This window comes from Mastacembelus armatus, chromosome 21, assembly GCF_900324485.2.
Source record: "Mastacembelus armatus chromosome 21, fMasArm1.2, whole genome shotgun sequence".
Lineage (NCBI taxonomy): Eukaryota > Metazoa > Chordata > Actinopteri > Synbranchiformes > Mastacembelidae > Mastacembelus > Mastacembelus armatus.
The window spans coordinates 24460874-24473823 of NC_046653.1; the positions used below are offsets into that span (position 1 = coordinate 24460874).

The following is a 12950-nucleotide window of genomic DNA, read 5'->3' on the forward strand; positions in this document are numbered from 1 at the left end:
CCACATTCTACATGTGATGGATGGAGATGCCCATTGAATACTCGAGCATCACCTGGTGACTCAGAGGTCTTTGTGTTAGCAGCGTCCTCAGTGCTGTTTGTGCCATGATGGGTGGCTCTACGCAGAGCTAATAGCTTCTTTAATGGCATCCAATGGGCCTTGAGATATGGACCATGAGACCTTGACACTGATGTGTCACAGTCGCACATGCACACACATCCTGGTGGTTTGTGTCTTATTTGTCCAGGTTTGATGGCAGACTTACACCTTTGTGTGCCACATTCATACCAGGTTGTGTTGCAGCTGATTTTCAGCTTTCATGGCCAAAGACGCAGTGTGACTGTGGTTATATGTTCTATATGAACGAAATGACCAGGCCGTGCCAACCTGATGTGAAACCTGAGCTGTCTTGGAATAAAGTTCAAGAAAAATGAACAAAACAACAACAAAATAATGAAGACTAAAGAAAAGAGGAACAGTTTGACTGTGGCAAAGAAGAACCCCATGCAGAGCTGAATTTTAAAAAGGCTAGAGTTTCCATTGTGTTTCAGACAGAAAACTTAAGTGAGCATTTAGTCTTGAGCTTAAAGTCGGCACTAACTGCTGTTAGAGTCACACTGAATTTACACCATTAGGACTGAAACTGAGTGGACTGTGATCAAACCATTGTCACTTTGCACCTTCTCCCCTGGAACAGTCAAAGGCCACGACCAGATACTGAGAACCAAACAAAAAAGCCTTAACTTAATGACAGTGATGGGTTTGTTGAGTAGAGCTTATGCTTTACCTGGAGCTAGCTAGCTAGCTAGCTGTCTGTCTGTCTGTCTGTCTGTCTGTCTGTGTCTGTCTGTCCGTCCGTCCGTCCGTCCGTCCGTCCGTCCGTCTGTCTGTCGATAAACTTCCTGTAGCGACGATCTTTCACGTCTCAGAACATTTTGTCTGAACAGACAAAAACAGCAATTATGTCTTTTGTACATCTGTGACAACAGTGGACAACCACTGGAACTAATGCTGTCTCTGGGGAGACTCCTGCCTCCTCATACATGCAAACAAATGCAAGAATGAACACACACACACGCACACGCACACACACAGGTTTAAATAATGCTCGGCGATGCAGGCTGCTGGCCTCTGTAATGAAGCTGAACAGCTGGAAGAATGACATGAACAACGGTCACAATCTTTCAGTGCTTTCAATTAAGCTTCTGCAGGTTGTGTTAATTGGGTTAAGTGAGTGTGACCTGGTTCGTTTTCTTCTTGACTAAATTGGACCTGAACTTTACTGCTGCTTCAGTTCTTTCATCACTGCACCACGTGGTTTTACATGAGCAGTGAAACAAAATCTAAAGCTCAGGTCTGACAGGAAAAGCTAATCTGTTGACCTGCTGCACCTGTGTCCCCCCAGCAGCAGCAGCTCACAGGCTGGTGGTCGATCAGTGAAATGTCAAAATATCAAAAGTGCCGATTCCAGGCATCTTCACATCCTTTTGTTAATAACAGTGTATGATGGAAAAGAAGCAGGACCTCCTGTATTTCAGAGGAATCAGAGCTCGTCATTTTAATTGTTTTTGAAATGACTGATAGACTAGAAAAATAAGTGCTAGTTGTTTATCTGTCAGTGTTTTTTTTTGTCAGGCTGGTGGAGCTGGTTGCAGCTGGATGCAGCAGGCAGAACGCTGTGCAGATGTTAGTGCTAGTTAAATACACTGGGACAAGATAAGGCTGCAGTTATGCCACCATGCTGTTTATTGTGCTCAGGTCTGTGTCCATGAATCTCACAGAGATAACACAGAGACTAACCATTCATGTTGTTTGATAAGTTGGAGATGTTGTAAATGCTTATAGCTGTAACATACAGGAGTCGTGGTCTCTTCATAAACACATATGTTTGTCTACATAGTTCTGGGTTTGTGGGACTTTTTGCCAGAGCTGAGACTCATGTTCATTAGCTCAGAACATCACAGGTGACACTCCACTCATTGTTATCTTCCTCCTGCCGTCTGCTCCATCGCTGTGAATTCCTTCCCTCCTGTTCTCGTGTGCGTTTCCTCTGGCCTGCGGCTGTCTGCTTCAGTCTGCAGAGCTCGTCCCGGCCCCTCGGGTGACAAACATCTGCAGGGGCCACCCTTCACAGAACACCGTCTCCTTCAAGTCTGCTGATAAACTCTCACACACCTTCTGAAGTACACACTTGCTGATCCCTCATCAGTGATTTATAAGCAGTTAGTGAACAAGGCACATAGCTATGAACTATTTAGCAATAATATTTATCAAATATATATTTATATCCTTTCTACAGCAGAAATCTAATTTATTGGAATTAGACTGGGAGCCTATGGACCATTATACATTTTATACATCAAGCTTCTTTCAAATGCCGCTAAACACCGTCCTGACTGAGATTCTCAGTGTGTCCATCCCCCACATGTCCAGCTTTTTGACTGGCACTTCCTGTAACTGACAGCAACACCGGCCTGCCCCCGGAGTTGCTCTGGTTGCATCCTAAAAGCCTGATTGTTTGGTGACGGAAGGTCTTGTCTAGTATGAAGTACATCACAGGGTCGGTGGAGCCTCTCAAGGCAGCGAGAAGGAGCAGGCAGTTCTTCAGCTGAAGGGAGAGCAGGAACAAACTCATCATGTGTCTCATGAAGCCATGCAGTCTGCTCCAAACGAATAACGTAATATTTTTGCATGAAGGTGAAATGTAGTCACCTCGACGATAGTGGAGAGCGGATGACAGTCGTCGTATTCTCTGGGAGTAGGCTGGTGTTGGTGATAGGCCAGAGAAATGAAGATGGCTTTGAAGATGTGGTACGGCAGCAGACACACTGAAAGAACAATCTGAGAGGAGCAGGTTAAAAAGGCAGAGCCTCGTCATTATGGAAAGAGATCAGGCTGAATCGTGTTCACCAAAGCAATAAAGGTACTTTGAAATAAATGATAGAAGTCGTAGTCACCTGGATGAGCACGATGTTCCGGAGCACCCTGCCCAGCAGGCTGTGGGAGGTGGAGACGTTTGTGCTGCGGCGTGAGCGTCTGATATGTCTCAACACTGTCATGTAGGACAGCAGCACCAGCAGGTAAAACACAAAGAACATGGTTATCATGGCCACAGACAGCATCCTAGACAGGCTGCCTCCGATCTCCACCACAGGGTTGTAGCACACCTCCCCGTGTCCTGCATCCGTCTGGCTGCTCATAGCTTCGTTCACTGAGTAATAAACCGTCACTGGCACGATGCCACCCACCGCCAACAGCCACACCACGGCACACACCCTGTTGGCGAAGGACTCCTTGCTGAGTTGGATGAAGAAGGCGTGCGGGAGCAGGGTGGTGCAGGTGCTCGGTCTGGAGGCGTGGGTGTGCTGGATAAGGACTGCAAAGCGGCTGAGGGCCACCCAAGTGAGGATCATGAGGCTTATGTAGATGTTGATGTGGAGCACCGGGGTGATGCCGTGCAGGACGAGCTGACACAGGGCGCTTTTCAGGTTCCAGACGGAGCCCCAGACATAGTAGGCAGCGAGGAAGGGTGAGGTGAAGGACAGCAACAGGTTGGAGATGCTCAGATGGGACAGGTAAATGTGGGTGGAGGAGATGGTGGAGATGCACCGCAGGAACACCCACAAAGACAGGGCGTTGCCTGGGAGAGCGGTGAGGAAGAGGAGCATGTAGGTGGCGGGGAGGAAGAAGAGGGTGGCATTAGAGGGGCAGAGCGTGAGGTCAGGGGAGGAGGCGTTACCTGGTGTGAAGTTGTGCAGCATATGCTCCATCTGAGCTGTAAGAACAGAAGTGATTGGTACAAGATTACAGGTTTGGCCAACTTCTCAGAAACAGGCAGGTTTTTGCTAAACGCTGGTGTGTCAATACTTCCTTACAGGCGACTCTGGTTTCTACACAAGTTTTGATCTGTACACTGTCAGTTCTCTCATTAAAGCTAATATTCCAATAATGCATAGAAGTATTAGTGGAGTGTTTGAGCTCACAGGGTAAATTTATTATAATGTTTATTTCCGCAGCACTAATTCATCAACGAGCTGGTAGTCACCACCCTGCTGCTCACAGTGTTTGACGTGTTCCTGATCACAGTAGCAAAACTATAACAATTCTTAATCTTTAATTTTTCACAATAAAGGCCTGCTTATAAGACTTTTAATGTGGAAAATTACAGAGGAGCTTATTATTTTAGCACCAAGTGGAACGCCATCCGTCATACTGGACTGATTTAGTGTTTTGTGTAGAAATGACAGCATTAAATTTATCATAGCAACATGAGACAGTGAAGGGTTGAGAATTAGAAATAAAGATAAATAAAGGCTTTTATTTCTGTGACAGTTGAACATTAATACTTGTTTTTCTGTACATTGCACATAAACATGAAAAGGAGAAGAGACGCTTTTAACATATTTTTAGCAACGTTTCTCCAAATTACAGCTTTTTCAAATTTTTAGAAATCTTTTTAATATCGATTTAAAAAGATTAAAGGTTCCAGCAGGTCGTTCTCGGATTATAAGGCTGGTGGTTTTACAGCTCATCTTTTCCAAATCTTAATGTGAGTGTCTGAGAGGACGTTGGGGGGAAAACCACAGTTACAGTATTACCTCAAGTTGCTGAGAAGAAAATCCATGTAATGTTTCCTCATCTTTCAACAACGTTGTTTTAACACTTGTCAGAAGCAGAAAGCATAAAAAGTGAGAAATGAGTGTCGGTATGATGATGTTATTGTACGTACCGGTGACAGCGGCTCTGATGAGATCATCCAAAAAACAGCAGCACACTCTCTCTCTGTTAGCAGCAGCAATAGGAAGCTGTGCTCTTAAGTTCCTGCTTTTTGTTAAGCCAGAAAACATTTCACAACTGGTGTCTTGTTTGTGGGCAGTGGTGTTTCTCGTATTCTACATATGTGTTTCAGTTTTCTCGGTAACTGTGCACGATGAGGAAAGGTGCACGCTGTACGGTGTGAGAGTAGAAAGCAAGGGGGCAGCAGTTGTTGTGCAGAAAATGTGGTGACAGCAGGGCCCTGCATTAGTTTATCATCTGTGACCTTTACTATTCTTCACCCCCCCCCCCCCCCCCCCCCCCCCCCCCCAACGCAAACACATCTACATTTACGTGCACACATAAGTGAGAGCAAGACACCTACACACTGCTGAAGGCAAACGTCTGAGCAGTGTGTTAGTTCTGCCTTCAGGTGGCACTGCTGTCCTGCTGTCATGAGCTTCTCTCTTCCTCTTGTCCTGGTGATGCAACAGACACACTGACACACAGACCTATTTATGTTCTCATTTATTTAAAACTAATTACAGCACTGTGCTTTAAACTCTGAAAACAAAATCACACACACACACAAATACACAAATACACACAGAGCTGTACTTCTATCTTTATTAGGACTTTAACCCTAAACAGGACTATGAAAAACTGAAGAGGCTACATGTCCTAACTTAGTCCAAAAGGTCCTCATTTGGATCCAGTTATGCTCAAACTGGTTCTAACAAAGGTAGAAATACACACACATATAACATAACAGAACTGAAAACACATGTGTGTGTGTGTGTGTGTGTGTGTATGTGTATATATATATATATATATATGTGTGTGTGTGTGTTTTCAGTTCTGTTATTTTAATTGACATTTAAGGTTTGTGCATATATGTACTATTTACATTTGTTTCTTTGAAAATCTTAATTATTGTTGTTTATTTTCAGATATTTTTGCATGTGCTACATACGTTCAGAGGAAGTGATGTAAGAGTCACCTGATTGGTTGCCAAGTGGCATGTTGGTTTTATTAGTAACCCCTGTGAACGATTATTCGTATTATGGTCTGTCAGCATGTTGGTGCTTTATTAAATGTAGACTTGAGACTGGAGTTGCTAATGTTAGCACTGTGTTAGAGCCACTAGCATGAGTCCAAGGTCCATGTCTTGTTCCTGTTGGTCCTGTTGGTCCTGTTGGTCCTGTTGGTCCTGTTGGTCCTGTTGGTCCTGTTGGTCCTGTTGGTCCTGTTGGTGGAGTTGGCTCATTCTTTTCACACCTGTGGACCACACACTGTAAACTCTGCCGCCATGGAAAAGGATTTACTGTCTGATTTAATCTGTGATGTGTCTACAAGATCAGTGGACTTGGTCATGCCAAGAAATACACCTGACACACGAGAGTCTAAAGTTTACTGCAGCCTTGGACAGCTACCAAACACTAGCTGAGTTTAGCTAACAAACCAACATCGTAAAGACAGTTTATTTAGTGGAACTGGTGTGTAGAGTTCGGGGTAGTCTTGTAAAATTAGCTTGTGTGTCGGCACTTGCGTTACAAATACACGCAGACGTTAAGGAGAGAGGCAGTCCATGTGGCAGCTGCCTCCTCTTCCAGCAGTGTGGATCATGGAGGCCGAGTGTCTGAGCTACACCCCCTCAGGCTGGACTCACTCCCTGCCTTGTCCTTTGAACAGCTGATTAAACTGACCTGTCTTCTGGGAGTGCTCCCGTTTCTGCCTTCCAAACCAGCAGTGGAGCTGCTGCTGCTGGCTCCAACAACATCTTGCACACAAAAGATGTTCACCAAGCGCTGAACCTCCTTCCTCACTGAAGAGCATAACAGGAAGTACATCACAGGGTCCAGGCAGCTGTTGAAGGCAGAGAGGAGCAAAGCCACCTCATTGGCTTTGTTAGCCACATCCCTCCAGTAGCACGAAGTCTCTGTGATCTGAGTTTTAATGTAGAACACCCTGACCATGTGATAAGGGACGAAGCAGACGGTGAAGACGAAGAGGATGAAGAAGGACTTCTTGGCCGTTCGGGCATAGCAGGTTGCGTTCGGCAGGTCTGGTTTCTGTTTTGATGTTCTCCGAAGTTTAAAGGCGATCTTTCCGTAAGACACCACCAGAGAGATGAACACAACCCAGAAGATGACCAGCACAAAGATGTTGACGTAGGCTTTCCATTTTTCATTAAGGAGCTGCTTGTAGTGGAAACACCTGGAAACACCAAACATCTTATGTCAGCTTCAACATCCAAAAGACCATCAGTCAATACACAGACATGGTTAATCATGAGCGTTACCAACCTGTTCAACGGAGGCTGATTGTTTGACACCAGAAGCACCAAAATGAAAGCAAAGGACACCGTCCAGATGACTGCGCACAGGGCGGTGCTCCACTTTGTGGACCAGAGTCTGCACTGCATCCTTTTGCCACGGTTTATCTTCAGGTAGCGATCCACGCTGATCAGCCCCAGCAGTATGATGCTCATATACATGTTCATGTAGAAGAGGTTTCCCGCTACTTTACACAAGATCGGATCCAGCTTCCAAATGTTTGCTTGGCTGTGATAGAGTATCCTGAAAGGCAGACACACCACCAGCAGCAAGTCTGCAAAAGCTGCATTAATGAGAAACACCCGCACAGAGTTCTTCTTCGGGTGAACACAGAAGAAAACCCACAGAGCGACCAAGTTCCCAACCAGACCCAAGACGAAGATGATGGAGTAGAACACGGACAGCGGGATCCGCAAAGCGCCATGATCCACACACCCCCCGGGGCTTGGGGTCGAGGTCACGTTCATCTTGCTGATATTTGTGAGAAAAAGGAGGTTCTGGAAGTCAGCGAAGTGACAGGAGTGATGGAGACATTTTTCTGATCCTCAGCTCTGCAGGGAAAACAAATGAGACATGTTGGATTAACTTGGAGCTTGTTTCAGGAGGGTTTTTTTTTTTCACATGGGAAAGTTTTGGACTCATTAGTGCAGGTTTGTGTGATGGCTGAGGTCCAGCAGTAGGATTAGGCCTAAATCAGCATTAATCCTGCCTCAGTAATCACACAGACCACCAGCTGATCACCAGACACACACCTGCTCTGCACATGGTGAATGATGTGAAACAGATGCTTTTACAGAAGCTGTGAACTACTTCTCTTTTTCTTGGATTTGTTAAAGTTGAACGTGTCCAGTCAGTTTACTAGAAGGATTCACACCAAACTATCAGTAAGTGCAGCAGCACTTTGCTCACTGCATGCAGCCTTTCTCTTGCACTCGGCATAATTAAAGCTAATATTTCAGTTAGGGACTCACCTAGTCATTCCAGTCCACAGTAATCTCTGTTGGTCCTCCAGTATGTGCCCAGAATTGTAGGAAAAACTATCCAATAGTTTTCTGTCCTGAACAAATCTGCTCCGTTGGTCACTTTCTGCTTTAGTTGTCTGTCTCAGTGACCTGGTATCAGAACTTCAGATGAGTCTGTGTCTCTGTTCTGTTGCCTCGCTGGCCCTTTATCTCTGCAGCCTGATCACCCCAGCTGTGCTTTCGGAAGCACAGAGAGAAATGCTGAAGTGAAGAATGTGGTGGTGATGTTCAAAAAAACTTCAAGCTGTGGTCACCCCCCACTTCCCTCGCAACCACTCTGCAGAGCTCAGGCTGAGATACAGAGGAAGGACGGGGCAGGGCTCTGAGCAGACTTTGTGATTACACACAGGCAGTAGGTTCACAGAGCATGCTTCACTTGTATATGCACAATATGCTTTCCACCGCGGGCTCTCCTGTGATATGAAGGAATCTGCTGAGTGTACGAGAAAAACGCTCCCAAAATGCCCTCAGAGTAATTAAAGAAAGGCCTTCATAAAGTTACACCGGCAGCCCCGCCAGCTGAACGTGTTGGCAAAAGGTCAGAGAACCATATACCTGCTGCCGAACGTTAATAATCACATTATAAGATCTGGAGTCGGAGCACAGGACCAGTTATTTTAATATCCCCTCGTGCTGTTTTCATAAAAAGGTATAGGATGGCAGCTTATATTGGACATTATGTCCCAGGGTTATTTGGAATTGTCTGTATCGTGCTGTGGGTGAATGTGTAAACAGAATGTGAATTCAGGTTTCAGACATGATTGAAAACTATTTGGCTTCATCTGCAGTAAAGTATGTTGACTCAGGCTACCAGACTGATGGACCTTTAGAGATTTGCATATACATTTAAAAACCTTTGATACTTTGAGATTGTCCAGAAGTTTCAGATTCACACAGACAAATGGGGGCCCACGTTGAGAGAGACCACCTTTAAGTACAAACATGAAATGAGCAGGAGAAGATGTGAACAGATGTAAACGGCTTCTTTAGCAGTGAAACCAGCAAAACCATGAAAGTCATGGTTGATCCGTCCTTGTGGGAACTGAAAAGATGCATATGAACATTTGAACCTTTTAGTCCCTCAAGCATGTCTATTTCATTTGCATTTGAATTATTGTTTTTCCTAAAGCAAATACTGTATCTCCTGTGTTTTGTTCTGAGGGGAGATGTCATGTGTGTGTCCTGGTTGGAAACAAAGCATTAGGAGCTGGATGAAAAAGCTGAAGTGTAACTAAAGCAGATAATTTAACATCCTCAAAACTGATGCTCTGACCCTCCTACAGATGCTCATGTGGTCGTGGTGGGTTTAGGGTTTGGGGGTTTGGGTGTGTGATTTCCATTATTTATAGGAGGGTGTCGCTCTTTAATCAGCAGCAAGTCGACCATCAAATCACGAATGTCTCCCGTCACCTCTTCCCTCTCGTTTTCAGCCTCACTGTGTGCTGCTGGCGTCCAAAGAGAACTCGGCTCCAGTGAAGCTGGGGGGGTTTGGAGTCGCCATCCAGCTCGGGGAGTCGGGGCTGGTGGCAGGAGGTACAAACACCGCTGCACATACAGGAAACACGAGTCATTGTAGTCGATCTTAAGAAGGTGATAAACTATTGATGGAGGCAGGATGTTTATATTGTTTGTCCAGAATAAAACAAAACTTTCAGAGAGTCTGTTTGACTTTAACAAAACCTTCATGTTGGACAGTGACACTAAAAGCAGAAGAGAAGACTGGAGTTTGTAAAGGGCTCCAGTGACAGTGTCCTCAAAATACTTCTTTGTTTTGAGCCTGAGAGTGTAAAAAGTGTCAGGTTCTTTTTTATCAAGAAGTAGGAAACAGATCTAGAGTTTTTTCCTGTGTGATACCACAAATTCGTATGAGGAAACAGATGAACACAAATGCAGTTTCTCTGCAGAAAGCACTTGTCAGGGAGTTTGGTGGTGATTTCAAAGAAGAAAGTAAAATCTGACTCCACTTCTTTTTTCTATTTTAGAGAGAAATGAAGAAGTCCATTCAGGTTGTAGTTTCACCATGTGTCCATTGTCATTTAGTGACACACAAATGTGCTCACTTTACCTTCATTAACCACAGGTCGGGTAGGAACTCCCCACTTCATGGCCCCTGAGGTGGTGAAGCGAGAGCCGTACGGCAAACCTGTGGACGTGTGGGGCTGTGGGGTCATCCTCTTCATCCTCCTGTCTGGCTGTCTGCCTTTCTACGGCACCAAGGAGCGCCTGTTCGAAGCCATCTGCAAGGGCAAATACAAGGTCAGGAGTTTATTCAGAGAACCTCCAGGCTTTGAGGGCTCCAGATGTGTGGTTTCAAGCTCCCATTAAAGAGTCTCCACCTTAAAAGAGAAAAGCCGCCCTTTCATTGGTTTCACATGTCATTTCTAGAATGTTTCATGGCTCGGTGTTAATTTGACCCAGGCGCCCAGTAGGCTGAGCAGCAGCGACGCTGACTGAGGTGGTCATGTTGATCCTGGGGCTGCCGGTGCTCACACTGTGTTTCTGTCGGACGCTTGTTCCGATGTGCGTCTCTAAGACTTACACTCCCATAACAGAGAGCTGGTCTTCCACCCCCACAGTGTTTGTGTCCCCTGATGACGCCATGAGTGGAAGTGTTGTTTTCTGTGTTTGGAGATACTGATTTTCTTTCCTGTATCTGCGTGTTTGTCTGTGTGCACAGATGAATCCACGTCAGTGGAACCACATCTCGGAGAGCGCTAAGGATCTGGTGAGGCGTATGCTGATGCTGGACCCCGCTGAGAGGATCACTGTGTACGAGGCCCTGAACCACCCCTGGCTCAAGGTACTGCAGGACTTTAAAGTTCCTGCTTGTTCTCTACTGTCCCCCTTTACTTGGACAACTCTGAAAACCTTTATCCTGTTTCTGAGACAGGGGTGGACTGATAAATCCACAATGGTGTCCATGCAGGAAGACTGACAGTGAGTGCTGTCAGCTTTTCTTGTCCATGATATGTGTCCAAAAATGTCTCCTTCAGTCAGCCCAGTGTTAAGTCCATCACAGATGTGTTCACTCTGTGGTCTTCGCTGTGTTTCTGCAGACAGCTGGAATTTTGACAAATGCCTTTCTGTTTGCAGCAGAAATGTTCAGCTCTCACACAGTAACAAACCCTCATATAAATACTATATAGGTATGTGCAGCTCAAAACCTTCATTCTTAAAAAACAGCCTCTTTATTTGAAGATAGTCTGTGTATCTCCCTGTGACCTGCTGCAACACAGTCCTGTGGCTCACCGCCCCCAGCAGCTTTTCACCAAACTGACACCAAAACAGCAGGAAACTATATGTTTCAGCTAAAGGTTGTCTCAGTGAGCACAAAGTCTAAATAAGGTTTGGAGCTGAAAAGGTTATTGATAACCTGACAGTTATTTGGAAGAGCTGTGAGTCATTAGTTGGTAATGATGGTTAAAAAAAAAAAAAGGAGCTTGTTTTCTGTTTCTCTGGTGATATAATTTGGATTTATACAGATTTCTTGTTGTCACATTAATGGAGAGTTTTCCCCTTTTCTTTAGTGTTTGGTTTGAGATGCATCAGAGAACAGTCAGTTATGTCAGTTATTACCTGTTATCTGAAGGAAACTGCTGCTCTCCTGCTGATGCTCCTGTTTGCAGAGTTCCTGCCCCTTATCTGGGCCCAGCATAACAAGCCTGGATCCCCAGCAGAGTTTTCTGGGGGATGCGGTGCTCAGTCGGGGGGAGGGGGAGGACTGAATTCACTACTGCACCAAGTTAGGAGACGAGGAGGAGACATCCTGACCTGTAGGCCCCACCTGAATTTGACATGTGATCTGTATCTGGACCCACCTGGTCTAATAAGTGGGGCAGGGCTGGTGGATTTGTCAATGAACCTGGTGCTTCACTACATCCCTTTTGTTAACCAGTAGCTTAAGCTGGGAGGAACAGAGTCAATGTGACCTTTCACCCTTGTGAGCCGGTTGTTTTTCAGCACTGTGGTCACACTGAGCAGTCTGTGTTTAAACCAAGACCATTCACAGCAGTTTGCATCGTCACCAGTCTCAGCCCTCAGCGCCCACATCGTACTTCAGACTGGGAAAGTTGAATTTTGACTTGAAGGTTTGATTGGTTCCACAGAAGTCTGTTGTTCCTGGTTAAACTCCTCTGGTGTTTGTTTGTGTGTTTGTGTGTTGTTTGGTGTTTTGTGGCTGAGCAGCTGTGACCTCCAGTAATCAGACACTGTGGCGTCAAGAGAGACAGCTGCTGTCTTGATTTGTGTGATGACGTGAATGTTCCAGATTTCCAGGACCTGAACACTTCATCAGAAATGAAAGAGTTTCTGAAACCACAAAGGAGATGATTCAAGAGCTGTCAGAGGCTGAGCAGTCGCCCTCATGACCGGTAATCTGTATGGTCATGTGTCTCTAACATGTTTCTCCTCTGTTGGGTCTGTAAGGAGCGGGACCGCTATGCCTACAAAATCCACCTGCCAGAGACTGTGGAGCAGCTGAGGAAGTTCAATGCCAGGAGGAAGCTCAAGGTCTGCACACACACACACACACACACACACTGTGGCCTCACAGGCCTCACATAGTCGAGTCTGATGACGAGATAAGGTCCGAGGCACCGATGCTGAGCCTGGTGTTGTCGTTTCAGGGCGCAGTGCTGGCTGCAGTATCCAGCCACAAGTTTAACTCCTTCTACGGAGACCCTCCTGAGGAGCTCCACGACTTCTCCGACGACCCCACCTCCTCCGGTAAACGCTCGCACACAGTGACATTTCTCGCCATACATTTGACACATTTCCTCCCACGTTTCCTTCCTCTGGTTGTTTTTTTTTTATTTTTTTTGAACTTCTGCTTTGTGCA

The 12950-nt window shown here is 45.7% G+C and overlaps 3 protein-coding genes across 10 annotated transcripts in view; 1 reads left to right on the top strand and 2 right to left on the bottom strand.

Moving 5' to 3' along the window:
* Positions 1 to 12950, top strand: part of caska (calcium/calmodulin-dependent serine protein kinase a) — an 83416-nt gene that overhangs the window by 44831 nt on the left and 25635 nt on the right. For all 7 annotated transcript variants that reach the window (XM_026296224.2, XM_026296222.2, XM_026296223.2 and 4 more), the window contains exons 6-10: positions 9544 to 9646; positions 10194 to 10369; positions 10791 to 10913; positions 12539 to 12622; positions 12739 to 12838. In XM_026296224.2, the coding sequence (XP_026152009.1) occupies positions 9544 to 9646; positions 10194 to 10369; positions 10791 to 10913; positions 12539 to 12622; positions 12739 to 12838 (586 nt within the window). The remainder of the gene's footprint in view (positions 1 to 9543; positions 9647 to 10193; positions 10370 to 10790; positions 10914 to 12538; positions 12623 to 12738; positions 12839 to 12950) is intronic.
* Positions 1718 to 4862, bottom strand: gpr82 (G protein-coupled receptor 82). 2 transcript variants are annotated; one of them, XM_026296230.1, is made up of 4 exons: positions 4730 to 4862; positions 2958 to 3775; positions 2713 to 2841; positions 1718 to 2608 (listed from the first exon to the last, which is right to left on the bottom strand). In XM_026296230.1, the coding sequence occupies exons 1-4, from the start codon at positions 4845 to 4847 to the stop codon at positions 2381 to 2383; spliced, it is 1293 nt and encodes a 430-aa protein (XP_026152015.1). In that variant the 5' UTR covers positions 4848 to 4862; the 3' UTR covers positions 1718 to 2380. The 2 variants fall into 2 exon arrangements, with proteins under 2 accessions (XP_026152015.1, XP_026152016.1); XM_026296231.1 differs by having other exon boundaries at positions 4599 to 4737.
* gpr34b (G protein-coupled receptor 34b) lies at positions 5374 to 8508 on the bottom strand. The gene is made up of 3 exons (XM_026296232.2): positions 8063 to 8508; positions 7062 to 7642; positions 5374 to 6972 (listed from the first exon to the last, which is right to left on the bottom strand). The coding sequence occupies exons 2-3, from the start codon at positions 7556 to 7558 to the stop codon at positions 6378 to 6380; spliced, it is 1092 nt and encodes a 363-aa protein (XP_026152017.1). The 5' UTR covers positions 7559 to 7642; positions 8063 to 8508; the 3' UTR covers positions 5374 to 6377.

Bases quoted from the DNA above. Each gene is read 5' to 3' on its own strand.
- gpr82 (XM_026296230.1), bottom strand. From the start codon at position 4,847: ATGTTTTCTGGCTTAACAAAAAGCAGGAACTTAAGAGCACAGCTTCCT. The intron at 2,842-2,957 runs GTGACTACGACT...TGCTCCTCTCAG, and splicing joins GGAACATCGTGCTCATCCAG to ATTGTTCTTTCAGTGTGTCT. The intron at 2,609-2,712 runs GTGACTACATTT...CTCTCCCTTCAG, and splicing joins CGCTCTCCACTATCGTCGAG to CTGAAGAACTGCCTGCTCCT.
- gpr34b (XM_026296232.2), bottom strand. From the start codon at position 7,558: ATGAACGTGACCTCGACCCCAAGCCCCGGGGGGTGTGTGGATCATGGC. The intron at 6,973-7,061 runs GTTGGTAACGCT...TGGTGTTTCCAG, and splicing joins AATCAGCCTCCGTTGAACAG to GTGTTTCCACTACAAGCAGC.